A 12,617-nucleotide genomic window follows, 5' to 3' on the forward strand; every position below is an offset into this window, starting at 1 on the left:
ACTGATTATCAAGAATTTTTACTTGTTTGACTCTCGGGGCTTCAACTCTTACAGGGACGATTTCCCTGCTGGCATCCCCTCACCCCAGCCCCCACACCAAGGAAATACCAGATTTGAAGACACCATGGCACTGGGACTCACAAGGTTTAACTCAAGCAAAACAAACAAAAAACAAACAAACAAAAACAACAAAAACCCACTAATAACAGAGCTTATTCTGCACAATTAGTAAAGAAAGACACCAAACCATTTAAACATAATTTATGTACATTTATGGCTTTATACAATAATAGCAAAGATTGTTCTTGTGTCTGTAAGTACATCAGCATCATCAGGCACTTCTCAGAGAGTCTCAGAACAGGAACATGGAATCCACACTGTTACTGAACTCGAGTAGTGAAATGCAGGAGGGCGTGGCCACATCCTGACGGTCTCCTCTGGCCACCTGGCCACCATGCCAGGCTGTGCGCACCGCCCTCGAGGAGGAGGCCAAGAGTAATGCAAGGCTGTTTTGTTTGCATAAACCACATAGCATTTTTTAATGAATGATTACTCCCAAACCAAAACCACAAGAGAAACTTCTCATTTAGAAGTCAGTTATAAATTAAGCACTCTTAAGAGCTGAATGTGAGAATTTCAAGTAAGTCTGGGGGAGGGAAAGGGGTGTTGGTGACATATACCCAGCAGTTGTTGAACAAGTCCAAATTGTATAACTTTTGGAAACTTTTTTTTCTTTCCCATTTTAAGTGTCCTCCTCTTATTGGTACGTTCCATTGATTTACTGCCCACTGGGATACAACATTTGCTAATTAATTTAGACTGTCAGTTTGTTGAAGCAGAATTTTGCAAGTAATGCGTCTATTACCTAAATATATTCCATACGTCTATATTACGGAAACAATACTTTATATTTAAAATATCAGAATAGCTCTATAATACAATATGCTTTTAATAACAGTACAAACCAGAGGAAATAAATCAAACAAGGCTGCATAGGTGATATCATTTGCACATTTCACAAAGCAATCATGTACAATAACTGATATACTAATTACTCCAGAAAGTCAGTATTCGTACAGAAAAAGAATTACCAGAGGTCACATAATGTTTGTTTTCAAAATAGACAAGGTGCCTTTCACTGGACTTCACTGTACCCCAGAGAGATACCCAAGACTCATGTCAGAATCTCAACACAAAGAAAAAATTGGAAGGAAGGAAAAAAAGATATTTACATAGACTCAGGAGGAAGAAACATCTTTTTAAAAGTTACTCTAGGATGTAATAAGATTTTAAGAGTGATTTCAGCTGTAGTTGCCTCTTTAATGAACAAATGGGGGACTCTAAGGCTCGTTGTATGAGGGCACAAGAGGAGGAAAGAAGGTGGACACAGCAACAGGATTGGGAACCCAAGGACTCTGGCACCAACAAGTTCTATCACATATGCAGAAGGCACTGCTTAGAGGAATGATGGTTTCCAAAACCAGACATATTTTGGAGTGGCCAACGGTGAAGATGGCTGGAGAGGAGGTTATTCAATGAATTTTCAAAATAGCAGAAGTCACAGTGGGAAGCTTACAATAGAGCTGGCGTCCTATAGGAAATCTTTCAGGAACAATTGTGTTCTTGTTAAACATGTAGGAAAAACCAAGCCAACAGATCTGCAATTCACATGCAAGACAAAGCAAGTGAGATCCAGGCTAAGTACACAGAAAGAAATCAGAGCCCTCTCAAAATTGCAAGAACACTTTTGTACACCTGCTCCTTTTATTGTGCTGATTAAGGGCATTCCACATGACTTGAAAATACTGATGGGATGCAAAGCCAATTAACCTGGTCTGTCAGTTATAGGTAACTGCAAAATATTAAAACATAATGACACAGAATTATAGCTGAGGTTGCTAAAGGCTAAAGAAATTCCCCAATTTCTAACTTACACTAAGAGCCTTGAAAATAAATTCAAGAACAACTTACAGCTGGTTTGTCGGGTTTTCCAATTAACTGCCCCAATTTTTTTAACAAGCTCTAGTCCCTTTGGTAGCCATCTGCACTCAGGGACACGAAGTGTTCTGCACATCAGTAAAGTCCTATTTTAAATTTTCCTCCTTCTACCTAAATTTCCACAGTGTGCTACGTAATCTGCAGGACAGAAGGGAGGGAGGGATAAAGTGTGTGAGTCTTAACATAATCCTTAGAGGCAGAGCTACAAAACCACCTCCACCTACACCAAAATAAAAGCACAGAAGGATGAGGGGAAACATTTGCTAAAGCTCAGCACAGAAAGGTTAGGTTGACCCCAACTCCCAGTTCTGAGAGAGGAATATGAGCACGGTTTTAGAAGCAAGACTCCCTTTTTGAGCCACAGACATCATCACGAGGCCCCTCGGGAGCAACTGAAGGAACACAGCACACAGGCATCTATCAGAGGACTCAATGCTCTGCATGCACTTAGTTCACGGGAAGACAGGAGCAGATGGGAGTTTTTTCAAATACATACATTAAAAAAAATGTATTAAGTTCTCCTAGACATGAAACGCAAAATGTCTGTAACTATACATCGCCCTCCTGCCAAAACAGAGCCCAAAACGTTGAGTATGCAAGTACTAATTACAATGATTTTAAGATTAGTCAGAAACACCGCGTAGCATCCCGAAGTGTACAAACCAGTTAAACATGTATAAAATTAGTACTAATCCAGTTAGAAATACAAAATGAAAATTATGGTTGCTGCCTCAAATATCTGGGATTCCACAAATTTACAAGCAGACTATGTAACAAAGTAGACTCTAGTTTTAAGAAAACATTACAGTTCAATATCTATTCCAAAATGATCTCAAGTCCCAACGATAACATCAAAAATCATTTATCTGGAAATCAGAACCATTTAAATGTTTGTACAAATTTGCAAATAACAAAATAAACAAACAAAAAAAATAGAAAAGACCTGTACAAGGCTGGCATTTAATCTACCCCCCCCCCAAAAAAAGGTGTTTGACAAGTCCATGAATTCAGCAGACTGATAACAGGCTATCGGTTCTCATGTGAATTGTGTGGCTGTGTGAACAGGCCCAAAGCTATTCCACGGAGGCCCAGGATGGAGAGCTTGGTTCTCTGTGGTTCATCTGTTCAGCGGAACACAGGTAGTACAAACGAAAGTCTAACTTATCAAAGACATGAGACCATCACAGTATTACAAAAAGAGTATAAACTTTCCTTGGACCAAATGGATATATTAAAAACAAAACAAAACAAAACAAAACAAAAAACCAAAAAACACACAAATACAATTCTGTGGCTACTGCTTATGTACAAAACTTGAAAGCACACCAGGATTCAAATGTCTTTTCTGCAATTATATGGTGTAGTGAGTTTGGCACTTCATTGTAATGAAATTTCCAATGGCACAGTCCTTATCTACAGCAGCACAGAACCTGCAAACATTGGGCAGACATCCTGTACAGGAAAAGTGTCTTCGCTGCCAAGTCTGACGAAAGGAAAAAAGAAACTTTTTTTTTTTTTTTTTAAATCAAGAAATGAAAAGGAGGGGTGAAGGACATCTTTGGACTGCTTCTCTCAGTTCCTGCTGTCAGACACTCTGAAGTACTTTTAAGTGTAGCCTAGAAAAAACACACAATGAAAATACAGCCAAATTAAAATCAATTCAATTTAACATATTAGAGTGACAGACATGCTTGGGGGTGAGGGGAAGCTAGAGCTTTCTCAACAGCTCCAACATCATTCGGGGCGGGGGGGGGGGCATTCAACTTAAGAAAAAACTGCAGTAGTTGATTTGTATCAAACATATTCACTTACGGAAGAGCTACTAAAAAGATGCAGCCATCTAACTGTCAGAAGAAAATCTTTAAAGCAGTCAAAGGAAGCTTCCTTATGCTTTAAAAAAAAAATTTATGAGCTGTAAAAAGGGCAAAGAGCGCATGATAAAAGATGCTTCTCTACAAGGAACAGCCAGCTGACATCAGAGGCGGCTCAACTGTGGAAGATACACGGCAAGTTACTGTGTTCCTCTCTTTTAAGCTCTGGCTTCAGAAGGTCTTTTGATAGTGGGGTGATCTTACCTGTTCATAACTCACTCTTAGCCTGACACCCAGCTATGTGTCGTCGTCTTGACGCTGTGTGGGAAGCTTTGGTTGGGCAACACATTATCAAAGTTAAAATCCAAAGTATCTCCATCCATGAGGTCGTTCCGAATGATGGACTCCATGTCACAGTCCAAGCGCTCAATAAACATGCCGTCCAAGTCACTGGGGAGCTTCTCCTGGTGGAGAATGCCCATCCTGCCATAACCGTTGCAGCTGCTCATGGAGGAGTAGGCCCCCAGGGTGTTCATTTGCATGGGGTGGGACAGAGGCACTGGTAGAGCTGTCTTCACTGGGGCTAAACGGTTCATACCCGAGGTGTGGGGCATGGTGTTGACCGTGTGGGGCAAGGCACGCCCATTAACTGCAGATGTTGGCTGGCTATGTCCAGGGTGGGTGTGGGAGCTGGGGTTCATCATTTTGTTATGAGATGCCTGGCTGCCATATGTTGACATGACCGAATTAGGGCCCATCAACACATTCTGACCAAGGACCCGGCTGTTGGGTTGGGCGACCCCAGGATCAACTGCTGTCATAATGTCATTATGGGGAGGAGAGTCAGAAGTAAGCAACTCCTTCAAGAGTCCCGGCGCACAGTTATACTGATTCATACCTCCATAGCTCGATTTGTTGTCCTGAAGTGTTTGCATAGGCATTTGGGGCAAAGGGCTCATGCTGGACTGGCCGTATGTATATTTTTGGTAGTTTGGGCTGGGTGAATTCAGACTGGTGTTTGGCGGTGCAAATGAGTAGCATGGTGTCTGCTGCATCATGGTGCCAGGTGAAGACTGGGTGGAAACAGTTAATGGCGTTGGTGATGAGAGAAGGTTGAGATTATCCAAAAGATTTTCCATATTTTCAGGATTGCTTATCTCAGACAGACTCGGTAGAGTAGACGCCATCTTTGCAGCAGATGGCGGGTACACCATAGAATGCACATCCCCATCTCCAAGATCATCCTGTTCGGTCATAATGGGAGAAAGTCTTCCACTAATAGTACTAGCATTTGAGCTAGTTCGAGGGCGAAATGTACTCCAGTTATCAAAGTCATCGTTGCTGTGAGAGCCAGGGCTCGCGGGCCACTTAGAAAACTGAGATCCTGGGCTGTCCCCAGCACCCTCCTGGCCAGACTGGAGGGATGCTTTCTTCTTAGCAGCCCGCCCCCGGCTCTTAGCAAATTTACTGTTGTTGTCCATGGAAGCAGCTCTTCTCCGGGGGGATTTTCCACTCTTGCCTCCCTCTGGATTGAGCATCCACCAAGAACTTTTTCCAGTTCCTTCATTCTGCACACGAATGAACTTGCTGTGTAGGGACAGATTATGGCGAATTGAATTCTGTAAAGCAAAACATTACGTTAGAAACACAATACTTCTCCAGTTGGAATACCTATTATTCAGTATAGGTAGACAAGTAAGACAAGTAAAAAAAAAATTTTAAGTGTGTGGTACAGATTTCAATCCGTACAATCATATGGGCTCTGAACTTCACTATAAAAGCTCAAACCAGTACAAGAAAAACAGTATCTTATCTTAAAAACAGCATGTGCATCTTACTGTAATGAGGGGACAAAATTAAATAAGCACTATTATAGGCATCTTTTATATAGCTATATTTTATAAGGCAATTACACGAACTGGTTTTAAAGCCACTTAAGTTTCTGCTTGGCTACAATGCTATGCAAACAGCACTCTGTAACTAAGTGCTATCAAAAACCCTTCCCGTTCTATCGCCCCTAAAACTACTGCCAGTTCTCTTCAGACTGCACATATGCCATTTACACAAGTGAGAAGTTTTATATTACTGGGCCCACATGATTATGGAAAAGAAAGAAGTGAAGCAGGGTATATTCTTAGTTAAGAATTAAAAGCCTGAAAACTAGTGAGACCTAAATTCTTTTCTACTTTTCAAGTCCATTAGGCAAATATAGGTGAACATAAGACAAACAGGATCGTATTTCTTATTTTAGAAAGTTGAACTGCCAAAAAGGGGGAGAATTTAAATTCCAGTGTTGTTCACCACCCCCCTCCTCCCCAAAACAACCAGGAGTACATGCCAACTAACTGAACGTCAGTCACTGCATCGGAGGTTAAGCTCTGTCCAAAAAGACCCACTGGGTCAGGAAGAAGAAGCGTTGGCAGTACAAAGCGCCATGCTTCAGCCGCTAAGTACAGGGGCTCCATGGTTAAATCGTGCCAGGGGTATGCCTAACACAATTAGTAAAGAAAATCAACTTGACTTTGGGAGACTGCTTGGCCCCTAGATGTCTTAGGCTTATCTATAAAACAGAGATAAATAATAAACCCATTTAGGGCTATGCGAGAGATTGAATGACAGAGTTTATAAAATGTCCAATGGTGTCTGGCACATGGTAAGCAGTCCCCAAGAAGTAGGTACCAGATCCCAACTTTGGGGGCTCAAGGATATTGCCAATCTGAACCCTGCTCCCCTCTTCCAATTCACTGGGAGTGTGGGTTGGAGCTTAGTGGTAAGGCAAGCATACACCCACAACTCCAAACATACAGGAAGCCAGAGACCTTCTCAAGCCTGGGCAAAAGCAGCAAAGCCAGGATGCAAACAATAAAGCCCCAATCTGATTCCTCTAATGGATGCGTGGTAAGACTGCCAGCACCTGGCGAGCCCCTGGGACATATGGAAAAGGAACAATGGGTTCCAAAGGAAGGACTCCAAGGGTCTCCTGTCCCTTTGTCTTGTGGCTTTTTGTTCCCCATATAGAACAGGGCACACAGCAGACCCTTCCTAGATGCTCATTCAGCAGCCTCTGTCATCAGGGCCCTGAGCCCAGGTCCAGGAGGATTCTGGGGGTCCTAGACACCTGGGAGCAGGGCCTTGTGCATGACTTCCAAGCCTTCCCTGGCACCCTCTGCCAACCGGGAACAAGGCTTAGCAGACTGAGCCCCCTGGACCTCTTGTGGCCCCTCTCCCCGACCACAAGAAGGCTCTGGGCTGGGTCGTGGTCAGCTGGGGATGCAGCCACAATGTCCACATCCTTCTGCCACCCATGTGGGATGTAGATGCTTGAGTGCCCATCGCTGTGCCTGAAAGCCTTTGCACAGCAGGACGAGGCAAGGCTTCAACAAAAACGATGAATTCAAGTTCTTTCTTATTAAAAAGAAACTGGAAACAGAAAAGAAAAATAAGTCTCCCTTTCTAAAAAGAGATGCGAAAGTCTGAGTAGAGTAAGGCCAGACAGCCAGGGCTGAGAAATCCCTATTTCAAAACGCCCTCTGACCCTCTGTACTACATTCCACCCAAGAATTGCAACAGAGCAGCGAGATGACAAGCCCTTCTGCCAGGGCGTACCATGAGTGTGGGGCAGACACGGGGCTTCTGGGCTGGACGCCGGGGTAGGTGTGCAAGTGGGTGGCAGCCAGTCTCTTTTGTTCTCTAGATTTTCCCCTTCCTTCCCATCTCCTGACCTATCCCCAACTCCAGACAAGCTCCGAGGAAGACTTTAAGTACATAAGAACCCCTAAAAGAGGCCAAGGACTACATTTATACAATGGTCTATTTTTTTTTTAAAGATTTTATTTATTTATTTGACAGACAGTGATCACAAGTAGGCAGAGAGGCAGGCAGAGAGAGAGGAAGGGAAGCAGGTCCCCGGCTGAGCAGAGAGCCCTATGCGGGGCTCAATCCCAGAATCCTGGGATCATGACCTGAGCCGAAGGCAGAGGCTTTAACCCACTGAGCCACCCAGGCGCCCCTCTACAATGGTCTGTTTTACTCCCAAAGAGTCTCCAAACCCTACAGAGGTATCTTAAACACACACACCTATGTATGCTCCAAGAGCCACAGCCTCATCTCCGGGGCCCACTAACACCAGCACACCAAGTTCTAAATCCGTCCTGAAGGAAGCAGGGCCAGGGGTGGGAGTGGGGGTGTAGACCTGGAAGGGAGCCAAGCGCTCCGCCCCTGTGACATGTTCTATAGGGTGGAAGTCTGGACGTTTGCACAATATTCCATCATGACTATCTTGTTCTTGGAACACAACAGACACACAGATAAGCCACACGAAATCTCTGGAGGAGAGGAAGCTTGACTCCTGTCCTTGTCACATTTAGTTAATGATAAAGAGGGAAGATCCTCCCAGATAATGGCTTCCTGGCTGTCTGCACTGCCTGAGAGGGTGGTGCAGCTCTCCAACACACAGGATAATTACATCAGGTCATTGGGACTGCAATTAGGGGACATTTTTAACAAGACTGCAGAATGTGAAATGATGAAATCTTTAAAAAGTTTAGAAAACATTCAACTAACGCAGGTGGGACATACACTAACTCCTACGAAGACTCAGACCTACTTCCCCCCGCCAAAAAGGGGTTCCACAGCAATCCCCTACTTATCAAAAACATCACGCTCCATATTTTTCTAAGAGGACATTTCAGGTCGCTCTTTGAGTAACAGAGCTGTCTTCGAACTTTGCCAACAATTAGAAAATTTTTTTTTCCAAACAGGAAAAGGTTTGCTGTGCAGGGCTTGTTACAAAAATTCCTGTTTTTCATGCAGCCAGCGGGGCTCTGGTGGAGGGGGCGGGGGCGGCCAGTAGGTAAAGCTTGTAAAATGTGTGCTGCTATTAACAGTATTATGTCTGCAGATCCCTGTGGGACACAGCCATGGCTGCGGGAACCATGGTGCTGCTGTGAACCACGCAGCACAGCCACACATGACTGCCTGTGCTTGGAGCTACTACTCAGCTCTTGGTGAATGGAACAGTACCCGAGGAATGAGGCAGGCTGTGCAAGACAGAAAACTCGGGCACTGCAAGCCACTTACCCAAATCCTGAGTTTTTACATGATGCCATTCGGGTCCCCCCGCTCCCCAAAAAAAGACACATCAGCAAATTTCCTCTCCACTAGCTGTATTTCCCTGCAGCCTGGGCTTTTTACTAATGCTGAGCTGGATTTCCTCTGCACATACCCTCTCCGCAGCCTGCTTCCCCAGACTGCGCCCCCAAGTAAGGCAGAACGTTCTTCTTGGGAAGTCCCACCTGAGACCTGAGGAACGCAGTGGGTCATGTCGGGGGCAGGAGCAGCTGCACAAGGTATGCATTCACTGTTCATCCTGCTTCTGACTCCCAGGGGCTCGATTTCATGAGCTCTATGGATTCCAAGCTGCTTAAAGGCCAAGGGCTGAAGGACGGTTTTATTTCCTAACCTGAAAGCTCCTAGAAGATGCTCTGTGCATGTGCACGCACAATACACACGCTCTGCACACAAGACAAACTCAATGTATGTCTGTTGACAGTCGTCCCAAACCCATCACAGGGAAGACGTAATGTCTTACACATTTTTACCGATCTGTCCATGCACCGATTCATGGCAAATAACATTTGTTGGGACCTATGTTGTGCTAGGTGCAAGGAAGGGTAAGAGAAGGCATTAGGCAGAGTCTGCCCTCTAGGTGTTTTATGATCTATGATCTACCTGGGGCAAGAACAAGTCCACCTGAACAGCCACTTGGGACAAAAAATGATGCACAAACAACTGTCCAGGTGCACGGACATTGTCCTGCCAATGGTCACCACCACCCAACCTCCTCCAACTGCTCTCTCAGCCCAAATGTCCCTCTCTTCTGGAACCATCCCATTCTAAGGCTCTCTGACACCAGACCTTGTTTACTCACCACAATTACGATTCTGCTATGTGTGGTCCCTTGAGGGAGGGCCTGGCTCCCCACTACACTGTAAGCTGCATGAGCTCGGACCCTGGTCTGTCTTCTCATACACTGTATCCTCACAGCTCCATCACCAAGAGGCACTCAAGTATCTGCTGAATGGATTAATAGGTTCTGCGTTTACAGGGTTGTTGTGGAGATCAAATGAGATAACACATGTAAAGTGCCTACCTCAATCAGTGTTAGCTGCCGTTATTATTAGGATAATGGTACCTACAAAATTATACGTCTGTGTTTTGAAGACTTATCTGTATTATAACCATTGGTCTTATTTATGATCATACCTTGCACTGTTGCCACTAACATAAGACTTTTACATGTAAGGTACTGGAAAAATAGACCAATCTGGGGTAAGAGCTAAGACGTTTTCTCTGTGCACTAGATGGTATCTCGAGTGCTGTGGACAGGTGTTAATAAGGAAGGAATTCAGATACCAAAGCTGATCCATTACTACCCTTGCCAGCAAGTGTCATGAGAACCCTGAAGTCTTCTCAAAGGTGTGGACACCGAGCCTTGCATGTGGGCATCACACACGGCTGTGGGCTTGCCACGCTCTGGGCTAAGCCAGTGTATGATGGGGTAGCAGTGGCAGGGATTACACGGGCCACAGGCCACAGTCCACAGACCACACTCTGGTATCTCCTCGGGGATGGTTCTGACTGAGCGCTGCTGGTCCTCTGCCTCCCTGGCTGGAATTAAGCTAGGCTCTGAGGCTGGCCCCTAGAGACCCTGAGGACACAGGACAGGAATTGCCCCTCTTTAGGATGCTCCCAACCCTCTGTCTAAACAGTGATCAGAGAGTCACTGAAGCACAAGCAAGAAGAAATCTTCACACCTTTCATTTACTTCTAAGTTTTTTATTCATTTTAAATCTATAATTGCAACTATGTTACATAATGTATGCAATGTATTGTACTACAAATTAATAAATGGAACATTGGAGAGCGTATGTGATTTTTACAAAAACATTTAGACACTCCTAGTGTATTATAGTAGGCTTCTAGTCTACCAGAAGCCTGAACAAAGAAAATCTAGGGAGCACACCAGCCCCAGAGTCAAGTCTAGCAAACTGTTTGGCCCCCCAGACCTGGGTTGAAGAAACGGTCTAGTCTAGCCCTTGGTCTACGTCCCCCCACGGCCCCTGCCCTGCCCTGGGCTCCTTCCTGACCACTTCTCTGTACCCTAGACCCTCATCATCCTGAATTCTGCCGTCTGACTTAGGCTGGCTCCATTTAGCCTATCCAATGGTGTATGTGGAGACCATCACCTCTTGGCCATGGCTCTTGCCATCACTCTACTTTTTTTCCTGCTTGGCAGTTCTAAGACTACTCTGGTCTTTGTGTTTAACCAAAAAAAAAAATAAATAAATAAAACAAAACCATCAACTTAAGTTGGCCTTCATACTTTATGTCTGAATTTTACTTTATACACAACTGCTTTTAAAACCTCATCTGGGGGCGCCTGGGTGTGGCTCAGTGGGTTAAGCCTCTGCCTTCAGCTCAGGTCATGATCTCAGGGTCCTGGGATTCATCGGGCTCTCTGCTCAGCAGGGAGCCTGCTACCCACCCCCAACTGCCTGCCTCTCTGCCTACTTGTGCTCGCGCTCTCTCTCTCTCTGTCAAATAAATAAATAAAATCTTAAAAAAAAAAAGTCCTCATCTGATCCCATACTTGGAAGATCGTTATCAGGCAGATATTACTGAACCTGTTTCAGAAATGGGAAAACTGAGGCTCAGAAAATGAACTGTCCAAACAGGATTCAGACCAAGGTTTCACGAGTATGCGTGCAGCACTGCTGCCAGCTAGAAAACCCACCTCCTTGGCTCCTCCATCAGTAAGAAGAAGCAAAAGAACATACTTAAGACTAAGGTTATATGAATGCATCTTGAGAGAGTGGAAATAATTCTGCTTACAAAGACTAGTTTACAAAACTAATTTTCTGCCTCACTGGATAATGAATTTACAAACTATGATTTGCTTTAATTCTAAAGGGTTACGCTTAATGGTGGAAAAGCATAGCAGCTAAGTGTGAACTTCAGGTACCAGCAGCACCCTGGGGAAAGTGTGTGTAAGGAGGCTGTGGGGACCCCCAGGAAAATGGAAGGCCCCAGCGGCCCCTGCAGCCTGGAACTGCCCATCACCCTGCCACAGGGCGGGTGTGAGCAACAGTCACCAAGTCAAACAAAAAGAACTTCAAACTAAGACACTGGAACACATGACTAAATGAACTTGTTGTTCTAGAAATTCTAGAAATTCTTTCAAAATGCTAGACAAACGAGATTTTTCCAAAAGCATTTTATCTGATTTCTGTGAACTCTGCCAGTGCATGTAATTGTTCTGTAGACTCCCAGCGTGGACTTGCCTCCCTCCTCCTGCTTCCTCTTTTACACCATCTCTTCCTGCACTTCTACGAGTGAAAACAAACTAAGGAGAAAGTCGGAATAATCTGTATTCAACAGAGTTCCCATTAGAGTTGCTAATAAAACAACTTTGTAAAATAATCCATTCTGCCTGCAAACAGAGGGAAAACATGTGACCGTTTGCCAACTGTTCTTTTTACAAGTGATGTCAATAGACACGCTATCAATAGCCAGCATATAGATTCGACTTTGAAAAGTGTTGTAATAAAAGATCTGCTGTGAATAGCTAATCTACATGCTTACACATTAGGCTCCAGCAGCATTCAGCTCTTCTTCCAAAAGGCTGCTATCACTGCCCAGGAACCTATCCTTCTTGCCTGGACACCAATGATCCCCCGGGGTCTGCACTGAGAAGGACTCAGGCGTCTCCAGTGAGCCCAGGGCTGTAAAGAAAGGACTCACAGCCTC

At 44.5% G+C, this 12,617-nt stretch overlaps 1 protein-coding gene across 1 annotated transcript in view; it reads right to left on the reverse strand.

Annotated features, from left to right (window-relative positions):
• Positions 1–245: 245 nt before the first annotated feature.
• The window catches only part of FOXO1 (forkhead box O1), a 36,009-nt gene continuing 23,637 nt past the window's right edge, over positions 246–12,617 (reverse strand). The window contains exons 3-4 of the mRNA XM_032879952.1: positions 4,074–5,428; positions 246–3,614 (exon numbers count right to left, since the gene is read on the reverse strand). Of these exons, the coding sequence (XP_032735843.1) occupies positions 4,091–5,428 (1,338 nt within the window). The 3' untranslated portion in view covers positions 246–3,614; positions 4,074–4,090. The remainder of the gene's footprint in view (positions 3,615–4,073; positions 5,429–12,617) is intronic.

Source organism: Lontra canadensis, unplaced genomic scaffold (genome assembly GCF_010015895.1).
Source record: "Lontra canadensis isolate GAN:19392208 unplaced genomic scaffold, GSC_riverotter_1.0 scaffold67, whole genome shotgun sequence".
Lineage (NCBI taxonomy): Eukaryota > Metazoa > Chordata > Mammalia > Carnivora > Mustelidae > Lontra > Lontra canadensis.